At 41.1% G+C, this 23,279-nt stretch overlaps 1 protein-coding gene across 1 annotated transcript in view; it reads right to left on the bottom strand.

The window, feature by feature from the left end:
* GALNTL5 (polypeptide N-acetylgalactosaminyltransferase like 5) overlaps nucleotides 1-23,279 on the bottom strand; it is a 71,037-nt gene that overhangs the window by 34,686 nt on the left and 13,072 nt on the right. The window contains exons 3-4 of the mRNA XM_068550200.1: nucleotides 20,533-20,699; nucleotides 17,520-17,642 (exon numbers count right to left, since the gene is read on the bottom strand). Coding sequence (XP_068406301.1) covers nucleotides 17,520-17,642; nucleotides 20,533-20,699 — 290 coding nt within the window. The remainder of the gene's footprint in view (nucleotides 1-17,519; nucleotides 17,643-20,532; nucleotides 20,700-23,279) is intronic.

Below are 23,279 nucleotides of genomic sequence, written 5' to 3'. Positions count from 1 at the left end.
TATTTTATTTTATTTTATTTTATCTTCTTCTTTCTTTCTTTCTTTTTTTTCTCCCTTTTATTCTGAGCCGTGTGGAGGACAGGCTCTTCGTGCTCCAGCCAGGCATCAGGGCTGTGCCTCTGAGGTGGGAGAGCCAAGTTCAGGACACTGGTCCACAGGAGACCTCCCAGCTCCACGTAATATCAAATGGCGAAAACCTCCCAGAGATCTCCATCTCAATGCCAAGACCCAGCTCCACTCAACGACCAGAAAGCTACAGTGCTGGACACCCTATGCCAAACAACTAGCAAGACAGGAACACAACCCCACCCATTAGCAGAGAGGCTGCCTAAAATCATAATAAGGTCACAGACACCCCAAAACACAAGATGGACACAGTCCTGCCCACAAGAAAGACAAGATCCAGCCTCATCCACCAGAACACAGGAACTAGTCCCCTCCACCAAGAAGCCTACACAACCCACTGAATCAACCTTAGTCACTGGGGGCAGACACCAAAAACAACAGGAACTACAAACCTGCAGGCTGCAAAAAGGAGACCCCAAACAGTAAGTTAAGCAAAACGAGAAGACAAAGAAACACACAACAGATGAAGGAGCAAGGTAAAAACCCACCAGACCTAACAAATGAAGAGGAAATAGGCAGTCTACCTGAAAAAGAATTCAGAATAATGATAGTAAAGATGATCCAAAATCTTGGAAATAGAACGGAGAAAATACAAGAAACGTTTAACAAGGACCTAGAAGAACTAAAGAACAAACAAACAATGATGAACAACACAATAAATGAAATTAAAAATTCTCTAGAAGGGATCAATAGCAGAATAACTGAGGCAGAAGAACGGATAAGTGACCTGGAAGATAAAATAGTGGAAATAACTACTGCAGAGCAGAATAAAAAAAGAATGAAAAGAATTGAGGACAGTCTCAGAGACCTCTGGGACAATATTAAACGCACCAACATTAGAATTATAGGGGTCCCAGAAGAAGAGGAATAAAAGAAAGGGACTGAGAAAATATTTGAAGAGATTATAGTTGAAAACTTCCCTAATATGCTAAGAAAATTGTTAATCAAGTCCAGGAAGCACAGAGAGTCCCATACAGGATAAATCCAAGGAGAAACACGCCAAGACACATATTAATCAAACTATCAAAAATTAAATACAAAGAAAAAATATTAAAAGCAGCAAAGGAAAAACAACAAATAACATACAAGGGAATCCCCATAAGGTTAACAGCTGATCTTTCAGCAGAAACTCTGCAAGCCAGAAGGGAGTGGCAGGACATATTTAAAGTGATGAAAGGGGAAAACCTACAACCAAGATTACTCTGTCCAGCAAGGATCTCATTTAGATTTGACGGAGAAATGAAAACTTTTACAGACAAGCAAAAGCTAAGAGAATTCCGCACAATGAAACCAGCTTTACAACAAATGCTAAAGGAACTTCTCTAGGCAGGAAACACAAGAGAAGGAAAAGACCTACAATAACAAACCCAAAACAATTAAGAAAATGGTAATAGGAACATACATATCGATAATTACCTTAAATGTAAATGGATTAAATGCCCCAACCAAAAGACACAGACTGGCTGAATGGATACAAAAACAAGACCCATATATATGCTGTCTACAAGAGACCCACTTCAGACCTACGGACACATACAGACTGAAAGTGAGGGGATGGAAAAAGGTATTCCATGCAAATAGAAATCAAAAGAAAGCTGGAGTAGCAATTCTCATATCAGATAAAATAGACTTTAAAATAAACACTATTAAAAGAGACAAAGAAGGACACTACATAATGATCAAGGGATCAATCCAAGAAGAAGATATAACAATTGTAAATATTTACGAACCCAACATGAGAGCACCTCAATACATAAGGCAAATGCTAACAGCCATAAAAGGGGAAATTGACAGTAACACAATCATAGTAGGGGACTTTAACACCCCGCTTTCACCAATGGACAGATCATCCAAAATGAAAATAAATAAGGAGGGCTTCCCTGGTGGCGCAGTGGTTGGGAGCCCGCCTGCCAATGCAGGGGTCACAGGTTCAAGCCCTGGTCTGGGAAGATCCCACATGCTGCAGGGCAACTAAGCCCGGGTGCCACAACTATTGAGCCTGCGCTCTAGAGCCCACGAGCCACAACTACTGAGCCTGTGTGCCACAACTACCGAAGTGCGCACACCTAGAGCCCATGCTCCACAACAAGAGAACCCACCACAATGAGAAGCCCCGCACCTCAACAAAGAGTAATCCCCGCTCACTGCAACTAGAGAAAGCCCATGCACAGCAACGAAGACCCAATGCAACCAAAAAAAATAATTAATTAATTAATTAATTTAAAAAAGAAAATAAATAAGGAAACACAAGCTTTAAATGATACATTAAACAAGATGGACTTAATTGATATTTATAGGACATTCCATCCAAAAACAACAGAATACACTTTCTTCTCAAGTGCTCATGGAACATTCTCCAGGATAGATCATATCTTGGGTCACAAGTCAAGCCTTGGTAAATTTAAGAAAATTGAAATTGTATCAAGCACCTTTTCTGACCACAACGCTATGACAGTAGATATCAATTACAGCAAAAAATCTGTGAAAAATACAAACACATGGAGGCTAAACAATACACTACTTAATAAGCAAGAGATCACTGAAGAAATCAAAGAGGAAATCAAAAAATACCTAGAAACAAATGACAATGAAAACACAACGACCCAAAACCTATGGGATGCGGCAAAAGCAGTTCTAAGAGGGAAGCTTATAGCAATACAATTCTACCTTAAGAAACAAGAAACATCTCAAAGAAACAACCTAACCCTACACCTAAAGCAATTAGAGAGAGAAGAACAAAAAAACCCCAAAGTTAGCAGAAGGAAAGAAATCATAAAGATCAGATCAGAAATAAATGAAAAAGAAATGAAGGAAACGATAGCAGAGATCAATAAAACTAAAAGCTGGTTCTTTGAGAAGATAAACAAAATTGATAAGCCATTAGCCAGACTCATCAAGAAAAAAAGGGAGAAGACTCAAATCAATAGAATTAGAAATGAAAAAGGGGAAGTAACAACTGACACTGCAGAAATACAAAGGATCATGAGAGATTACTGCAAGCAACTCTATGCCAATAAAATGGACAACCTGGAAGAAATGGACAAATTCTTAGAAATGCACAACCTTCTGAGATGGAACCAGGAAGAAATAGAAAATACGAACAGACCAATCACAAGCACTGAAATCAAAACTGTGATTAAAAATCTTCCAACAAACAAAAGCCCAGGACCAGATGGCTTCACAGGCAAATTCTATCAAACATTTAGAGAAGAGCTAACACCTATTCTTCTCAAACTCTTCCAAAATATAGCAGAGGGAGGAACACTCCCAAGCTCATTCTATGAGGCCACCATTACCCAGATACCAAAACCAGACAAAGATGTCACAAAAAAAGAAAACTACAGACCAATATCACTGATGAACATAGATGCAAAAATCCTCAAGAAAATACTAGCAAACAGAATCCAATAGCACATTAAAAGGATCATACACCATGGTCAAGTGGGGTTTATCCCAGGAATGCAAGGATTCTTCAATATATGCAAATCAATCAATGTGATACACCACATTAACAAATTGAAGGAGAAAAACCATATCATCATCTCAATAGATGCAGAGAAAGCTTTCGACAAAGTTCAACACCCATTTATGATAAAAACCGTCGAGAAAGTAGGCATAGAGGGAACTTACCTCAACATAATAAAGGCCAAAGCCAACATCGTCCTCAATGGTGAAAAACTGAAACCATTTCCACTAAGATCAGGAACAAGACAAGGTTGCCCACTCTCACCACTATTATTCAATATAGTTTTGGAAGTTTTAGCAACAGCAATCATAGAAGAAAAAGAAATAAAAGGAATCCAAATCAGAAAAGAAGTAAAGCTGTCACTGTTTGCAGATGACATGATACTATACATAGTGAATCCTAAAGATGCTACCAGAAAACTACTAGAGCTAATCAATGAATTTGGTAAAGTAGCAGGATACAAAATTAATGCACAGAAATCTCTTGCATTCCTATACACTAATGATGAAAAATCTGAAAGTGAAATTAAGAAAACACTCCCATTTACCATTGCAACAAAAAGAATAAAATACCTAGGAATAAACCTACCTAAGGAGACAAAAGACCTGTATGCAGAAAATTGTAAGACACTGATGAAAGAAATTAAAGATGATACAAATAGATGGAGAGATATACCATGTTCTTGTACTGGAAGAATCAACATTGTGAAAATGACTATACTACCCAAAGCAATCTACAGATTCAATGCAATCCCTATCAAACTACCAATGGCATTTTTCACAGAACTAGAACAAAAAATTTCACAATTTGTATGGAAACACAAAAGACCCCGAATAGCCAAAGCAATCTTGAGAAAGAAAAACGGAGCTGGAGGAACCAGGTTCCCAGACTTCAGACTATACTACAAAGTTACAGTAATCAAGACAGTATGGTACTGGCACAAAAACAGAAATATAGACCAATGGAACAGGATAGAAAGCCCAGAGATAAACCCACGCACATATGGTCACCTTATCTTTGATAAAGGAGGCAAGAATATACAATGGAGAAAAGACAGCCTCTTCAATAAGTGGTGTTGGGAAAACTGAACAGCTACATGTGAAAGAATGAAATTAGAACACTCCCTAACACCATACACAAAAATAAACTCAAAATGGATTAAAGACCTAAATGTAAGGCCAGACACTATCAAACTCTTAGAGGAAAACATAGGCAGAACACTACGACATAAATCACAGCAAGATCCTTTTTGACCCACCTCCTAGAGAAACGGAAATAAAAACAAAAATAAACAAATGGGACCTAATGAAACTTAAAAGCTTTTGCGCAGCAAAGGAAACCATAAACAAGATGAAAAGACAACTCTCAGAATGGGAGAAACTATTTGCAAATGAAGCAACTGACAAAGGATTAATCTCCAAAATTTACAAGCAGCTCATGCAGCTCAATAACAAAAAAACAAACAACCCAATCCAAAAATGGGCAGAAGACCTAAATAGACATTTCTCCAAAGAAGATATACAGATTGCCAACAGACACATGAAAGAATGCTCAACATCATTAATCATTAGAGAAATGCAAATCAAAACTACCATGAGATATCATCTCACACCAGTCAGAATGGCCATCATCAAAAAATCTAGAAACAATAAATGCTGGAGAGGGTGTGGAGAAAAGGGAACACTCTTGCACTGTTGGTGGGAATGTAAATTGATATAGCCACTATGGAGAACAGTATGGAGGTTCCTTAAAAAACTAAAAATAGAACTACCATACGACCCAGCAATCCCATTACTGGGCATATACCCTGAGAAAACCATAATTCAAAAAGAGTCATGTACCAAAATGTTCATTGCAGCTCTATTTACAATAGCCAGGACATGGAAGCAACCTAATGTCCATCATCGGATGAATGGATAAAGAAGATGTGGCACATATATACAATGGAATATTACTCAGCCATAAAAAGAAACGAAATGGAGTTATTTGTAGTGAGGTGGATGGAGTTAGAGTCTGTCATACAGAGTGAAGTAAGTCAGAAAGAGAAAAACAAATACAGTATGCTAACACATATATATGGAATCTAAGGGAAAAAAAAAGGTCATGAAGAACCTAGTGGCAAGACGGGAATAAAGACACAGACCTACCAGAGAATGGACTTGAGGATATGGGGAGGGGGAAGGGTAAGATGTGATAAAGTGAGAGAGTGGCATGGACATATATACACTACCAAACGTAAAATTGATAGCTAGTGGGAAGCAACCGCATAGCACAGGGAGATCAGCTCTGTGCTTTGTGACCACCTAGAGGGGTGGGATAGGGAGGGTGGGAGGGAGGGAGATGCAAGAGGGAAGAGATATGGGAACATATGTATATGTATAACTGATTCACTTTGTTATAAAGCAGAAACTAACACGCCATTGTAAAGCAATTATACTCCAATAAAAACGTTAAAAAAAAAAAAGTAGCTCCCGCTCGCAGTAACTAGAGAAAGCCCATGCGCAGCAACAAAGACCCAACACAGCCAAAAAATAAATAAATAAAATAAAAAAATAAAAAGAATTCAAATGTATACATGTATACGCATGTCCACAGCAGTACTCCTTACAATAGCCCAAAGAAGGAAACAGCCCAAATGTCTACCAACAGATGAATGGAGAAACCAACTGTATATATGCATACAATGGAATATTATCCAGACATAAAGAATGAAGTGCTGACACTTGTAGATGAATCTCAAAAACATTATGCTAGCGAAAGAGCCAGACATAAAAGGTACGATTCCATTAATATGAAATATCCAGAAAAGTAAACCCAGAGACAGGATGCAGATTGTTGGTTGCCAGGGGCTGGGAGATGGGGAAATGGGAGGAAACTGCTTAATGGGTGTGGGGTTTTCTTCTGGGGTGATGAAAATATTACGGAACTGCATGGGGTGGTGGTTGTACAACATTGTGACTATGCTAAACATCCCTGAATCGTTCATTTCAATCTTATGTTAAGTATATATCTCACCTCAATAAACAAATAATATCTGGTTAATTTTTAAAAATTTACTGGTGAGGTTGAAATTTTTTTCAGGTGATCAGCCATTTGCAAATGAAATGTTTATATCTTTTGACCGTTTAGGTATGGGAGTCATGGTGTTTTTTTTTTTTTTAAATGGTTTTGTATGTACATTTTACATAGTAAGAATATTAACTTTTTATCTATCTTAGTTATACTATTTCCCCAGCCTATTGTTTTTTAATTTTATCATTTTTTACAGTTTTTCATTTTTTGTAGTAAGCTGTTTTTTCCTTTTTTTTTTTTACAGGTATAATTGACATATTATATTAATTTCAGGTGTACAATGTAATGATTTGATACTTGTATATATATTTCAAAATGATCACCACAGTAAGTCTAGTTAAAATCTGTCACTATGGGCTTCCCTGGTGGCGCAGTGGTTGAGAATCTGCCTGCTAATGCAGGGGACACGGGTTCGAGCCCTGGTCTGGGAGGATCCCACGTGCCGCGGAGCGGCTGGGCCCGTGAGCCACAACTACTGAGCCTGCGCGTCTGGAGCCTGTGCCCCGCAACGGGAGGGCCCGCGATAGTGAAAGGCCCGCGCACCGCGATGAAGAGCGGCCCCCGCACCGCGATGAAGAGGGGCCCCCACTTGCCGCAACTAGAGAAAGCCCTCACATGAAAACTAAGAGACCCAACACAGTCATAAATAAATAAATAAAATAAATAAAGTATTAAAAAAAAAAAATCTGTCACTATACATAGTTACAAAAAAAATTTTTTTTCTTGTAATGAGAACTTTTAAGTCCATTGGTTTTAAGCTTTGAAATTTCTTCTTTGTTGAATGGGTAAGTATTAATCTGTTTTCTTTTTCTGTTTAAAAATTTCTCTTACAACAACTTAATGGTTTGACTTTTAAAACTAAAATTATTAATCCGGCTAGAATTTATTTGGTGTCTGGTATAAAATGAAGATGAAAATTTTTCTCAAATAACTAATTGTTTGAGGGCCATTAAAAAATAACCACAACAAAACCCAAAAAAACGCCTTTCTCCCATACTAACTTGCGGTGTCCTCTTTATCATATATAGCCTACATACACTTGGCATTTAAAGATTTAAATATTTTCAACTTTGGCAATTTGAATGACCCAGGAAGACCACAAATATAGTATTATAAATTGCAAAATAATTAAAAATTATACTACATGTAAAGTAATATTGAGTTTTTCTGAGTACTAATTTAAATTACAAAGCATGTGGGAACAAGCTATCTAGCCCCTACATTTCAATGAAACTTATTATTTTTCACTCATCATAAGGCAGTTTCTGGGAGAAACTTACATGCTTTAATGAGAGCAAAGGGGTACTGGGGTCCCTCCTGGCTGCTTCCCACACTCAGAAGAATATTTTGTGGGAATGTCAAAATATTTATTTAAGTTTATTGCCAGGAAGTGGAGCAGTTGTTTGACTTCTGTTGGCCTCGGGAGTTATAGAAAGGATTGTTCTATTTATTGTTTACAGAGAGAACCTACATATAATCATCTGTATCTTATCTAAAACCCTGTCTTCCCAGATTAAACCAACTTTTCCTTAGGATCTGAAATAACTGAAGGGCATGAGGTTCAATCTGCCTGATAAAGGATCTTTCCCATACTTCCTTCCAAAAAATATTTGTGGAATGTTCAAAACTGAATTACTCACTGAAGTTAAAAGTTGGGAGATATATTCTTCATCTTTCCCTGAGTGGAAGCTTCCTTTCTGCTTTCCTGTAGCAATCTATTTGCACAATTTCTCTAGGGATTGTGGTTTGCAAGGTTTGTTACCCTATTTTTAAAAAACAACAAATGCTGTATCAATCTCGCTCAATATTTTCAGTCTTTTTCTCCTCTTATTTCATTTTATTTTCTGCTTTTCTTTAGTTTCTACATTTTTACATTTAAACATAACTCATTATATTTATTTTGAATATTCTCAATTTGGTCTCTAAAGCAATCATTTTTAAGGTCTTACATATTTTCATTTTTATTAACCTACATATTACGTTACTGCTCTCTTTTTTCATTTTTTGTATTGATGTTTAAGAATGTGGTGTGCAAAATCTAGTTTGGGGGAATTTACAGAGAATCTCTTTGTGCTTAAGTGTTTGATAAATTTTTGTACAATATCCAAACATTTCCATTTCATTCACACTATAAGTCTGTTAAACATAGCCATTTGGATTTTGTAAAAAGCAATTAAGTGACTATGCTATTTGAATTTCTCATTTTTGTTTGCTTGCTTGCTATGTTTCCATGACCTGGTAGTGTGATGATACTGTTTACTGCAATGGAAACCAGAATTTGTGGGCTTGAGTCCTGAATTGTGTGACCTGGGACAAGTCTCTGATCTACTAGGGAGATTAGCTTCTCTAACTGGGAAATAAGGCTGGTGAGTTCTAAAATCTCCAAGAGACTTTCCACTGTGAATGGTCTATATTTTCATTACTTTTGCTCTGTATTTCTCCTAGTTTTATTTCATGTATTTTACCATTTTGAAGCATGTAAATTAAATATTTATATTTTAATTATTTATACTAATCACTTTCTAATAAGCATTTGTTTAATACTTAATGCTTAAAAAAAGTGTTCATAATTACCTCATTCAATCACTCCAACAACTACATTAGTTAGATATCTTTGTTCCCATATCATGGATTGGGAAGCTGAGGCTCGAGAAGTGGCTTGCCCAAGATCCCGTAGCTGGTAACTGGCACCTACCAAGCTTGAAACCATGGCTCTGGTTCGAAAGCCAATGCTCTTTGTATTGCCCTGTGTCACCTCCCTTGGATGTTTGTGGCGGAGAGTCAGACACTGCCCTCTGCACAGGCTGCCTTTGGAGAAGCTGCTCAAGGGCCCCTCTACCCAAAACCATCTGGCCCCTCAGCTCCCACCTGCAAAGCTTCCCGGTCAGCCTGAGCAGCTACAATTCCAGAAGCAGCTGAACTGTCAGGAAGTCAGATAATTACCACCCTCCAACTCAAGGTCAAGCACCTACAGAGAGGTCTCTTTCTAGATATATTAGTGTTCTTTACATAAACTTAGTGGCTTAAAACAACAAAAATATATTCTCTTACAGTCCTGTAGGTCAGATGTCCAACATAGGTCTTCCTGGGCTAAAAAATCAAGGGGTTGGCCTCCTTTCCGGAGGCTCTAGGGGAGAAGCCTTTTCCAGCTTCTAGAAACTACGCACATGCCTTGGTCCCTTTCATCCGTCTTCAAAGCCAGCTACAATGGATGGAGTCATCACACACATCTCTCTGACCCTCTGCCCACAGCCTGGAGGGTCTTCCAGTCTTAAGGGCTCATGTGGTTAGAGTGAGCCCACCTGGATCATCCAGGCTCATTCCCCATCCCAAGGCCCTTAACGTTAATCACATAAGGTAACATATTAACAGGTTTGGGGGATTAGGACGCCTTCTTTGGGGAAGGGCATTATTCTGTCTACCATATTAGGCAACAAAATCGTCTCTCATTCTGTGTGAATGTCAAGCAACAATGCGAGCTCTCAACAGCGTGTTAGATTTTGTTAACCTTTTGCTTTTAGGACGGCAGTTGAAATCTACACCTCATCTCTGCCATCTTGGCCACCTGCTGACCATCCAGGCCAATTCAGTAGAAGATACTCCAATCTCACCCCCAGATTGCCCTGTATTTATTCCCCCAAACTTCTTCCACTGTGGACTACCCTTTTACCCTTTCCACAGTTTTCTTATTTAAAGTAAATTTCCCTACACTAATTTTTTTTTCCACAAAATTCTCTTACAGACCTTCTTGCCTTATGTAAGCCCGAACTCTCCCTAGAAGATGCTATTTCCCCAGCAACATTACTGATAGAAAGTTCCTCCTTTTTCTCCCCGACTGCATGGATCCTTGGGTCCAGGACAACATCGGCATTTCCCAGCTACTTATGGCTGCCTCTGAACCATAACATTTCTGCTCCCACGCAAAAAAAAAAAAGTCCCCTTTCCTTTAGATTCAGGCCATCTGATTATAGCTTCTCTTTCTCACCTTGTCTCCACTTTGCAAAACCCTCACCTTCTAATTCTCCCTGATGGAATTATGCCCCCAGTTGCTGTCATTTTCCTTCCTGCCCGAGGGCACAGCACACGGCTCGTCACAGCTGTCTCAGCTACTGCAATTTATCTATTTACTTATTTATTTGTTTATGCCGCCCTGTGGCTTGTGGGATCTTAGTTCCCCGACCAGGGATCGAACCCGTGCCCCTTGCAGTGGAAGCGTGGAGTCTTAACCACTGGACCGCCAGGGAAGTCTCAGCTACTGCAATTTAAGGGCAACTTCAGTCATCACGTGGGCAGTAGCACCCACACAGTTGAGTAGACAGGTAGCCATAAATATTACAAAAAAAAAAATCCATCAGAGGAAGGATGACAGAGAGGAATAGGGGCTTGCTGTTTTGTACAGGGTGATTTCGAAAGGCCTCTCTGATAAGGCGACATGTGTTTACAGAGAACTGAACAAAGTGAAGTAACAGGTCATGCAGGTGTCTGGAAGAACAACATTCCAGGGGGGGAAATCACATGCAAAGCCTCTGAGATAGAAGTATAGTCGGTAAGTTTGAGGAGCAGCAAGAAGGTCAGTGCTGCTGGGGTAGAGTGAAGGGGAGGTGAGTAAGTGATGAGGTCAGAGCAATAGCGGGGAACAAATCTGAAGCTTCTAGAAGAGATAGAGTGACGTCATGAGAATGCGAATATCAGCTCCTTGGGAAGCTAACACAACTCTAAACCTGCAAGTACACGTTAGCATTGTATGAAAACCGATTACCCATGTTCAATGCGTACACTTTATTTTATGTAAATTGTATCTCAATAGAGTTGATAAAAATTTTAAAAAAAGAATAAATGTTCACGGACAGCACATAGGAGGTGTTAGATAAACCCTTGATTGGAGGAGTGCCTACATGAATAGCTAATGACGGGTCACCAGCTCTTGCCTCACCTGCCCACACCCCAGGATCGCACAGTTTCTAATCCGGGAGCAAAGCCTAGCCTAGGCAGCCTACATCACAGGGCAGGGGGCGGGGGGCAGCAAATATAGACTGACTGATAGATATAGCAAGCACTGACAAAATTACTATTTATGTCAAGTCAAATTAGATGAATAAGAATATAGTGTATTTGACCAACAAAATAAGATATATATAAAACCTACAGCCAAAAAGAGAAAATTTATTCTTTTCAAATACACATAGATGTTTTGAAACTCTGACCCAGCTTTAAGACACAAAGGAGATCACAACAAAACAACAGACCAGAAATTCTAACCATGATACACTTAAGCTAGTAATCAGCAATTAAAAGACAATTTAGAAAAATCCCTTATGTTTGGGGACCTCCTGGTGGTCCAGTGGCTAAGACTCTGCACTCCCAATGCAGGGGGCCCGGGTTTGACCCCTGGTCAGGGAACTAGATCCCACATGCTGCAACTAAAAGAGATCCCACATGCCGCAACTAAAAACCCCGCATGCACAACGAAGATCCTGCGTGCCGCAACTAAGACCCGATGCAGCCAAATAAACAAATAAATAAAATAAATGTTTTTTAAAAAATCCCTTATGTTTGGAAACTTTAAAATTCACTTTAAAAAATACCTGGATTATAGAGGAAACCAAAAATGATACCAGTGCCTGGATAGTTTATAGGCCAATTTTATGTAATTTTCCAAATATCTACATAATCTGCCTTATGTAGATATTCAGAAAAAAGAAAAAGAGGAAAAACCATACATTTCATTCTATGAGTCTAATAAAGCAAAGTATCAATGTAAGAAAACAGTACCAAAAAAAAAAAAGAAAATTCTAAGCCTCTCTTAATTTTGAACGTAGATGATGTGTGTGTGTGGGGGGGGAAGGGATGGAGAGGAAGTGAGATTATGTATGAATGGAGTGGGTGTTGTAAGATATTAACATCTAGTGAATCTAGATGAGGGTATAGAAGTGCTCTGTGGGTTTGAAAATTTCTAAACTAAAAAACTAATAAGACTTCTTCTCCTTAAAAAAACACAACTCTATGGCAGTGTTACGGGTTGAATTATGTCCTCCCCAAAAGACATACTCAAGTCTGAACCCCTAGTATCTCAGAATGTGACTTTATTTAGAAATAGGGTGTTGCAGATGTCATTAGTTAAGATGAGGTACTACTAGAGTAGGGTGGGTGCTTAATCCAATATGACTGGTGTCCTTAGTCCCACAGGGAGAAGGCCATGTGACCACAGAGACAGGGACCGGAGGGAAGCTGCTGCAAGCCAGTGATTGACGGCCACCACCAGAAGCTGCGAGAAACAAGGAAGGACCCGCCCCTACAGTTTTCAGAGAGACCGTGGCCCCGCTGACAACTTGATTTTGGACTTCTGGCCTCCAGAATTGTGAGGCAGTAAACTTCTGTTATTTTAAACCAGCTGGTTTGTGGTACTTTGTTATGGCAGCCCCAGGAAACTAATATCGGTAAATACAATATTTAAGTGAAAATTTAGAATTGTTCCCATTAAAGTTAGGAATAAGGAAAGGATGACCTACTATCGCCACTCCAATTCAATGTTAGAGAGGAAGAGGGAAAATTGTCTATTTTCAGTTGACAGAAAATGCAAGAGAGGGACTTCCCTGGTGGTGCAGTGGTTAAGAATCCACCTGCCAATGCAGGGGACACGGGTTTGAGGCCTGGTCCAGGAAGATCCCACATGCCGAGGAGCAGCTAAGCCCGTGTGCCACAACTACTGAGCCTGCGCTCTAGAGCCCACGAGCCACAACTAATGAAGCCCACCCGCCTAGAGCCTGTGCTCCGCAACAAGAGCAGCCACTGCAATCAGAAGCCCGCGCACTGCAATGAAGAGTAGCCGCCGCTCGCTGCAGCTAGAGAAAGCCTGCGTGCAGCAACAAAGACCCAATGCAGCCAAATATTAAAAAAAAAATTTTTTTAAGTATCTCATTCTTATATACCAGTAATTAGAAAATGCAACAGGAAGATCCCAAATCACAATTTAAAAAACACAAGAAACCAAGATAAACAGGAATAAATCTTTGCACACGGTATCTATGGAGAAAACGACAAAACATTATTGAAAGAATATAAAAGTAGATCTGAATAAATGTCCATGAATGGGAAGACATCATTAAAAAGATGTAAATTCTCTCCCATTTTAATCTGTAAACTCCACGCAATTCCAGTGAAAATCTCAATAGATTTTTTGTGGAACTTAATGGGATGATCCTAAGTTAAGACGATTTTGCAGAATGACATGGAAATATTTGACCTACAGGTTATAAAAACGTCTTATCAAGCTATCCTAATCAAGAGAGGGTGTGATTAGCCTTAGAAATACACAAATACAATAATAGAAGAGAGAAGCCAGAATTAAATGCAGGAATATACAGATGTAAGTGATAGAAGTAGCACTGTAATCTATGAAGAAAGACTGCACTATTTAATGAATGGCATGGAGATAACTGGTTAGCCATAAAGGATAAATGACATTAGATTTTTACCTTACACCATTCCCAGAACAAACAATTCTAGGTAGATTAATAATATAACGTAAAAAAGCAAAATTTTTTAAAATGTAGAATATCGTCATGATCATGGAGTAAGGAAGAATCTCTTAAACAAGACACAAAAATCATAAAGAAAAATATTGATAAATCTGATTTTTTCTCTTGCCTGCATTGTGTCTTCGTTGCTGCACGAGGGCTTTCTCTAGTTGCTGCGAGCGGGGGCTACTCTTTGTTGAGGTGTCCAGGCTTCTTATTGCAGTGGCTTCTCTTGTTGTGGAGCACGGGCTCTAGGTCACTTGGGCTTCAGTAGTTGTGGCGCACGGGCTTAGTTGCTCCGTGGAATGTGGGATCTTCCTGGACCAGGGCTCGAACCTGTGTTCGCTGCATTGGCAGGCGGATTCTTAACCACTGTGCCACCAGGGAAGTCCTGATTGTTTTATTAAGTTAAAGCTAATTGCTAGTATAATAAAACTCCAAAATTTGTAATGGCTCAAATGCAGTCAAAGTTTATTCTACTCATTTAGTAGTCCAAGGCAGGTTCCTGATTGAGGGGAAGCTCTCCTCCATGGGGTCACTCAGGGACACAAGCTGATGGGATCTCTTCCATCTTCAACCCATGCCCTTCAAAGCCACTGCAGTCAGCTCCACCCTAGTCAGCCAGAAGGGGGAATAAAGTGTGGAGGGGGATAAACCAACTTCCTACAAGTCTTGGTCAGGAAATGTGGTTGAAATATAGTCACAAGGCCATTCCTACTGAAAGGAAGGCAGGAAAGCCCAGGGTGGCTCTGTGTCCACCAAGAGGAAGTGGGTTTTTTGGTGAACTTCCATTCAATATAAGACACTATCCACAAAGATGGGAAGGTTAGCCACAGACTGGGGAATGATATTCTCGGTGTATATAATACAGGATTTGTATCATAAAGGAACCTCCGAATCACTAACAAATGGACAACCCAATCAAACAATTGACAAAGGATAGGAACAGACCAAATTCACAGAAAAATCTATAAAAAATCTACAAAAATAGGAAAAAACACTCCACGCTGCTAGTAATCGAGGAAATGCCAAGAAAATAAAGGATACCATTTTTTGACCAAATTTGGCAAACACTAGAATGATTGGTAACAAATAATCTAGTGTCGGCTAGGCTCCAGGGAGAGGGCCCTCTTGCACCCTATGATGGAACTGTGAATTGGTGCCATCTTTTTAAGGACAATTTGGCAGTATCCATCAACATTTAAAATAAGAATTCCCTTTTGCCCAGCAGTTCCACTTTTAGCAATTTATCACATAGGCATAAGCATTCATTTCCACAAAGGTATATGTACAAGAATTGCCGGTGCAACTTTTTTCTTGAGTAATAGTAAAAAGTAAAAATCACCAAATGACAAATGGCTAAACAAATTATAGCAATCCATTATGGAATCCATATGGAATACCATACAATGCGGTAAAAAAAAAAATTGAGGTAAGTCTCAAGTATTGTCATGGGAAAAGTTCCAAAACATTAAATTGAAATGAAAAGAGTTAAGTCTCAGAACAATAGAGATAGTACGATTCCATATATTTAAAAATCCTTAAATCTACGTGTGCATGTGTGTATGTGTGCACATGTGTGTGCACACAAACACACATACGTATATTAATGCATAAAACCAAAGTTCTGGAAAGATACATGCCACGCAGTTTTAGTGGTTTATATTGCGTTTTGGGCAATTAATACGTATTATCTGTGCAGTTAAATAAGAGAATGTCTCAATCAGGCCAACATAGAAAAGAAGAATCAGATTTTGCTTTTTTTTTTTTAAATTTTATTTATTTATTTATTTATTTTTGGCTGTGTTGGGTCTTCGTTGCTGCACGCGGGCTTTCTCTAGTTGCGGCGAGCGGGGGCTACTTTTCATTGCGGTGCGCGGGCTTCTCATTGCAGTGGCTTCTCTCATTGTGGAGCACGGGCTCTAGGCGCGTGGGCTTCAGTAGTTGCGGCACGCAGGCTCAGTAGTTGTGGCTCACGGGCTCTAGAGCACAGGCTCAGTAGTTGTGGCACACGAGCTTAGTTGCTCCACGGCATGTGGGATCTTCCCGGACCAGGGATCGAACCCGTGTCCCCTGCATTGGCAGGCGGATTCTCAACCACTGCGCCACCGGGGAAGCCCAGGTTTTGCTTTTATTTGGCCTTCTACTCAATAAGGAAATAGCCTTGCTAAAGAACAGAGGCATTTCCTCAGATTGCCACATGGCCTGATGAAAGACCCTTAAACATTACCCATCGCCTTTTGTCCTAGTTTAATATTCTGCAAACAACCCTCTGATCATTCGGGTTTCCAGGAAGCTTGAAAGCCAGAATGCTCGGATTCCCCGCGGGACTCAGTCCGCTCCCCAGGAACCGCCCTTGGCGAGGATGTGGCTGCCTGGTCCAAAGTGATGGCCCCTCCCTGGGGGGCAGAGGGTGTCCTCATCCCTGTCTGGTCCCCTCACCTGGGCCAGGTGGGACCTCTCTGCACTGCCCCTGAGTGTGCCGCTCAGACCCCCTTTCAAGAGAACCTGCCATGAGGAGGGGGTCTGACAGCTTCCAAAGCTTTGGGATCTTCTGCAGTATACACACCAAGGCCATGCCCTCCCAGGCGGCTCCCGGCCAATCACTAAGCACACTTGGGGGCGGGCAGGCGGGGGATGAACAAGAGCTGGGCCACTGGGGCGCCCATGCAGGACTCCTCCAATGGGCGGTCTTTGCTCTGGGGCTCCCCACCAGCCCCTGGGAGCCTTTCTGGGAGCCCGCAGCAGACTGAAGGGCTTGCAACCTTCCCTTCCTTCCCTGCCTCTTTCCACAGGTGTCAGGCCAGAAGCTTCTGGTCCACGCTTTTCCCTCTCCCCTTTATCCTTCACAGACATTTCTCCGTAAACGCGCCTCCCATTTCGTCTTGGCCTCTGCTTGCCAGAGGCCCTGAGCTGACACCCTCCTAGCTTCAGAGTTCCCCGTGGGCCGACAGCTGCTTCACAGCCCCGCTCTCCCCGTGAAGTCTTGCCTTCCGCTCCCCTTACGTGGTTCCCAAGAGCACCCCAGTGGGCTCCCTGCATGTACTTGAAACTCCATCCCAGAGTTTGTACCTGGGGGAACTCATCCTGCGACAGGAGGCTGACGTTATGACCCCTGCAAAAGAATATCCTCTATTTGAAATAACAAATTAACATTTTGAAGCAGAATCTTTTCAGAGCCAAAAGAAGACGAAAGGCTCATATGGCTGAAATGTATTTCCACTCTTCTGCTTATGCCAGTGGAGACATGGAGGGTCTCCATGTGGATGATTTCCATACAGACAGGAAGATCTCTGTGACGCAGACACAGGGTCATGTTCCCGACGACATGTTCATACCTGAAGCACGTGAAGCTCCAATCAGCCTTGCTCGAATCAGTCCCTCTCTCTTTTTGTTTCTTATTAATTTAATCTTTCCCCGAAAAATTTCCAGGTGATAGTCTAGTTTCTCTTTCAGATCATCTGGAAAAAAAGTCAACACTTGACAATTGCAAACTATAAGTACAGAAATTAAACCAATTTCTCACAATTCTGACTGATTCCTAAAAACTATGCTATTCCACAGACGTTCTAACCTTAAAAGAAAATTTTATCAGACGAACGTGCATAAAATGTGAACAAAACGTGAACAAAAAGAGATTCAGCATTGAAATCAACTGCAAACATCCTTCTGTGTTTCTAGTGAAATACCTCTATTTTAATAAATCACTATTAAAATTTTAGTAGAAAAAGCATGAGTTATGACTCTTTGGGGCAATTTGACTTTATTATTAACAATCGTGCTCCTAACTCTGTAATAATTCCCAGGCAGGCTATCACACCACTCGAGTCTCAGTTTCCTCATCTGTGAGAAGGCAGACGTACCATATTCCTTGCAGGTCTGCAGTGAGAGGAAGAAATCCATCACCGAGCACAGAGCCTGGTACCTAACAGTCACTCAATACTTGGAGGTTAATATGAAGTCGTCTCTGGTGAGATGGATACAGATGCCTCAGAGGTTTAAACTCCTAAGTCCTAGGAATCTGGATCAGGAGGCCGGGGAACAACAGAAGCAGGTTCATTGTAGCCTCGTCAGAAGGAGGGATCTCTTTCCTTGTCTTTAAAAAGAGCGCCAGGGCCCTGCCCAGAGGCAGACTGCAGGCCGCACAGCTTTGCTTGTAGGGCAGCCGCAGCATCTCAGCTCAGATGTCTGCAAACCCCTCCCCACATCCGGGACCCAGAGGAACTCTGTGCGGCAGACCTAGGAGTAAATAAGGCCGTTCGGGCAGCGGTCATCGCTGACATGAAGTGGAGGGTTTGGGTCCTTCAGAAGATGGTCGTGTCGTTGGCTTGTAGTCGAGCGGGACCAGGACGCTGAGAAAGGTGGACAGGAGCAGGTCAGCTCTGGACATGCCTCTCGTGTAACTCAGTGGGGGCAGCTGTCTGGGCCCCTGACCCCTGCTGTCCCAAGCTGAGGGACTCCATCAGCAGTACCAACTGCTATGAGCTAGCAAAGACTAGCTACAGTTGAAGAAAGTTCTCGTAGAGCCCACATGAAATCACTGAGGACTTAAAGCAGGGGTACATCAATCCTGAGCTTCATCAGGACACAGGACACCCCATTTCCTGTTTGAGGTTCTGTGTGGGTCCAAGACTAAGCTCCTTGGTTGGGTGGGTGAAATGACCACCGACCAGGTGACCGTGGATCCAGGAGGAGAAGCAGTGTCCGGTCCAGCAGTCCAGCCATCCCTCAGCCATCAGCAGTGAGTCTTCTGATGCCTAAAGAACACCTGAGGAAGTCACCAGGTATGTCTCTGAGCTCTTGGCATAGTTCTGAAAGGCTGTGGGAGGTTCCCCGGTCATCCTGGAATTGCATCTCCGTGGGAGGATCCTTGTCCTTCTGGGTGAGAAGTTAGAACTCCACAGTCCAGCAAAGACCCCACCTTGCTGCCTGCTCATGGCTTTATTGGGGCCTTCTCGCCCCACACGTGGCCAGATGTGTTGCTCAGGGTACTGGTCAGATAAGGAAGCTGGCCATCCCTCCACATCCCCTCCTAGGCACAAGACCAGAAATAAACAGTACTGGACCCCTCTGATTTGCGTGGCTCTCACACAAATAATGTCATACGTGATAGTGCCTGGTAAATGAGTGGAATTCCTAAATGTAGCCGACATTAGCTTGAGTTCCCTTTCACTTTTGAGTTGATGCATCTACAGTTATTTCTCCGAGGTGAACCTCCCGGGACATCTTCTTTCCTTCCTCTGCCTGTTCTTCTTCCTCCTGTTTCTCCTCCTCTTTTTCTGTCCCAGCCCATAGTGGGTCAGATTCATGGTGGATTAGGTAAACTGTTAGGTAGAAAACTTATCCAATACAGATACATTGCTTCCATGAGAAATGCACCTCACAGGGAATCTGCAGACTTCAAAGAGCTTATCCTTAATCTGGGCCCTCTTGGCTTGCCTGAGGTTTGTAATTAAGTTGTAAAATAGACAGCTAATCTCAAATGCTAAATGGAGTTAATCAGATTTTGTTCTAGTATCATAGTTCTTTAAAAACAGTGAACATGGAGGAATAAGCCATTAAGTGTAGTTGGCGTGATTAGAATTCTTTCATGTAAAGTACCTGGATTGTGTCATTCCCCTGCATTAAGCCTTGGAATCGTTCCCCATTTTCTCCAAATAAAATTCAAACAATGCCTTCATGAGGGGCTGCCCTTTTACGTTTCTGGTTTCAGGCCTGCCCCCTCTCTCCTAACACTATACTCATACATAATCTACGTAAAATACAGAACTATTCCAAACTCACCATGTTTTCTCTTGCCTCTGGGCCTTTATAATGCCATTTCCTCTGCCTAAAATACTTTTTCCTTCCTCTCCATCGATATAAGCCCAACTCAGCCTTCAGACCTCAGTTCAGATAGCACTTTTTAAAAAAATTTACTTTACTGAAGTATAGTTGATTTACAATGTTGTGTTAATTTCTACTGTACAACAAAGTGATTCAGTTATACGTATACATATTCTTTTCCATGATGATTTATCACAGGATATTGAACATAGTTTTCTGTGCTATACAGTAGGACCTTGTTGTTTATCCATCCTATATGTAATAGTTTGCTAGATATCACTTCTTGAATGTCATGCATGACCTCTAAAGACCAGTTTGCCCCTACATTTGTCTCATGGAAGCACTAACCGTCCCATTAGCCCAACACCATAAGGACAGGGACCAGCTCTCACATCGCCACGAGTGCACCAAGGTGCCTGCCTCAAAACCCACCGAAAAATGTTCTTTGTATAAAATAACTCAAGTGCCACAGAGATAGCGCTGCCTTCAAAGTAGATTAGATAGGTGATTAACGTCTTATCTTACCAAATTCACTCATGTCATCTACCAAAATAACTTCTTCAAGGATACGCTGTGGAGTGAGAGTCATGACACTGGACACTGTCCGAAACAAGGCATTAAATTCTTCATTGTGGAAACAAATGACAATGCTGGCAGTAGGTAGGTTGGATGGGTACTGTTTTTTATGACACCTGCAGGCATAAGCAAGAGGAAGAAAATTATTCATCTAAAAGCCTTAGATGTTTTGAGGACTCATTCAAACACCTTTCTTTATTCACATTTTTTCCTCTTTATTCCTTTAATCAATGATTATGATAATAAGGCGACAGTACATTTAAAATACAAAAATTAAGATACAAAAATTTCTTTAATTTTTAATTTCTTTTAAATTTTTAATTTCTTTTCTTATGTTGTTCTAATATTTTCTAAGTCATTCCTCCCTTCTTAATGCCAGTAATAACTGCTTTTTCCTGAGACTGCTTTGATAATATTAGTTCTGTTTTGAACATAGTCTAAACACAAATTATACCTATATTTTTGGTTTCTATCATAAAAACGAATTAATAAACTTATATGCACTGAAAGGTTCAAATTAACTTTACTGTTCTATCTTCAAAGAAAATCCACATGTTGTTCTTACATTTGTGTAGTCTATTGCAACAAAGAAATGTAATGGATATGGTGTAATTAGATTTCTTCCAAGCCTTTGACAAAAAATGTTTTACTATTTTTTGTGCACTTGAGAGAAGAATAGACCCTGAATTCTAGTAATACTAGTTTTTAGCTGTTAAGTATTGTTTGGATTGCTATATTATTTGGTTGTATTTTGAAATATTTTGGTTGTAAATGACAAACCCACTGGAACTAGCTTAAGCGTAAGAAAGAGGTTCACTGTAAAAGGACCCAAATGTCCCACAGGACCTAGCAACAGGCAGGAACCTGGAGCCTCCAAGAGCAATTCTAACCAGAGGCTTGAGAGCCACCTGGACATGCTCGATTTCTGCTCTTGTCTTTACATCTGGGAATAATTATAATGATAACAATAACTACATCAACCTACCTCATAGGTTGTGAAGTTTCAATGAATTAAAATATGTAAAATGCTCAGGTCAGTGCCTTGCAGTCAGTATGCTACAAGGCTCCTTACATGGCTCTTATTCTCTCTCTGCAACCTGGCTTGTTTTCCCTCCTTTACCCCACAGAGTGGGAAATGCGGCTGACGTCAGCATGTCCTACAGTCCAGCATCCAAGGAGAAACTGGTAAGACTTCCCCCTTCCCCAAAATTCACAGGACAGGATTCACTGGCTCAGTTTGGCTTAGGTGCCCATCATGGCCAGATAGTGGGGTCAAAATAGAAAGTCACTCTACGCACTGCCACCGTGTGAAAAGGGAGTAATGGGTAGGAAACCCCAGGGAAGGATGTGTTGGGCAGGCAGCCCCACAGGGATCCTGGACAGATTTTCAGGGTATTTATGGATTGATGTCACCATGGAAGAAGAAGAAGACCTTGTGCTGGTCAACATTTTTATCCAAGAGTAGATGAAGATATAAAAGGCATGCTTACCGGGTGGAAACGGACTCGTGCTTAAAGGAATGAGAATATGAGATAACAGAACCAAGAAAAGACCTGAGAGGATAGGAAAAGGGGGCGAGTGCTCTGGGCTGCACGTGGCCTAAAACGTCAGGTGGGAAAATGTGGCCTCACAGAAACAGATAGGATTAAAAGGCTTGCATTCCAGTAGGATCACTGTGTGACCAAAGAGCAAGTAGATGAGACACAGAGAGAGAGGATGCCCCCAAATAGAGAGAGACGATGGTCCAGGGCGAACTCAGGCTACTCAGATCAATCTCTAGGATTACACTTAGTCCTGGGTATATCGTTTTCAGAAAACTATAAACTGAGTCCCTTCGGAGGAACAGGACAATGATATTGAAGGAGGCTGAAACCACGTCACACATGGTTACACCCCTAAGAGAAGCCTAATGTGTATGGGTTTCTCTAAAGTTAATTGATAGGGGCTTCCCTGGTGGCGCAGTGGTTGAGAATCCGCCTGCTAATGCAGGGGACACGGGTTCGAGCCCTGGTCCGGGAAGATCCCACATGCCGCGGAGCAACTAAGCCCGCGCGCCACAACTACTGAGCCTGTGCTCTAGAGCCCGTGAGCCACAACTACTGAGCCCGCGGGCCACAACTACTGAAGCCCGCGCACCTAGAGCCCGTGCTCCGCAACAAAAGCCACAGCAATGAGAAGCCTGTGCACCGCAACGAAGAGTAGCCCCTGCTCACCGCAACTGGAGAAAGCCCGCATGCAGCAATGAAGACCCAATGAAGCCAAAAATAAAAAAAATTTTAAAAAATCAAATCCTAAAAGAATAATCCACAATTCATTCTACAAGGCCAACGTTACTCTGATAACAAAACCAGACAAGGACAGTCAGGACAAATACAAATTGATAGCCCTCACAAACACTGATATAAAATTCCAAACAAAATTTCAGCAAATCAAATTCAATAATATATAAAAAGGATAATGCATCATGACCAAGTAGGGGATAGCCCATAAATATAACCTCTGTTTAACATTAGAAAATCAACATAATTTACCATCTTCACAAGCTAAAGATACACACATCTCAATACACAGAAAAGGATGTGACAGAATTCAACAGCCGCCTGGCGAAAAATTCTCAGCAAACTAGGAATAGAAGGGAACTTCCTAAACCTGAAAAAGAACATCTGTGAAAAACCTAAAGATAACATCATACTCAC

The sequence above is a fragment of the Eschrichtius robustus genome, chromosome 8, assembly GCF_028021215.1.
Source record: "Eschrichtius robustus isolate mEscRob2 chromosome 8, mEscRob2.pri, whole genome shotgun sequence".
Taxonomy (NCBI): Eukaryota; Metazoa; Chordata; class Mammalia; order Artiodactyla; family Eschrichtiidae; genus Eschrichtius; species Eschrichtius robustus.
Note: the sequence above shows the minus strand (reverse complement) of the source record. Positions and strands in the feature narration are given on the sequence as shown.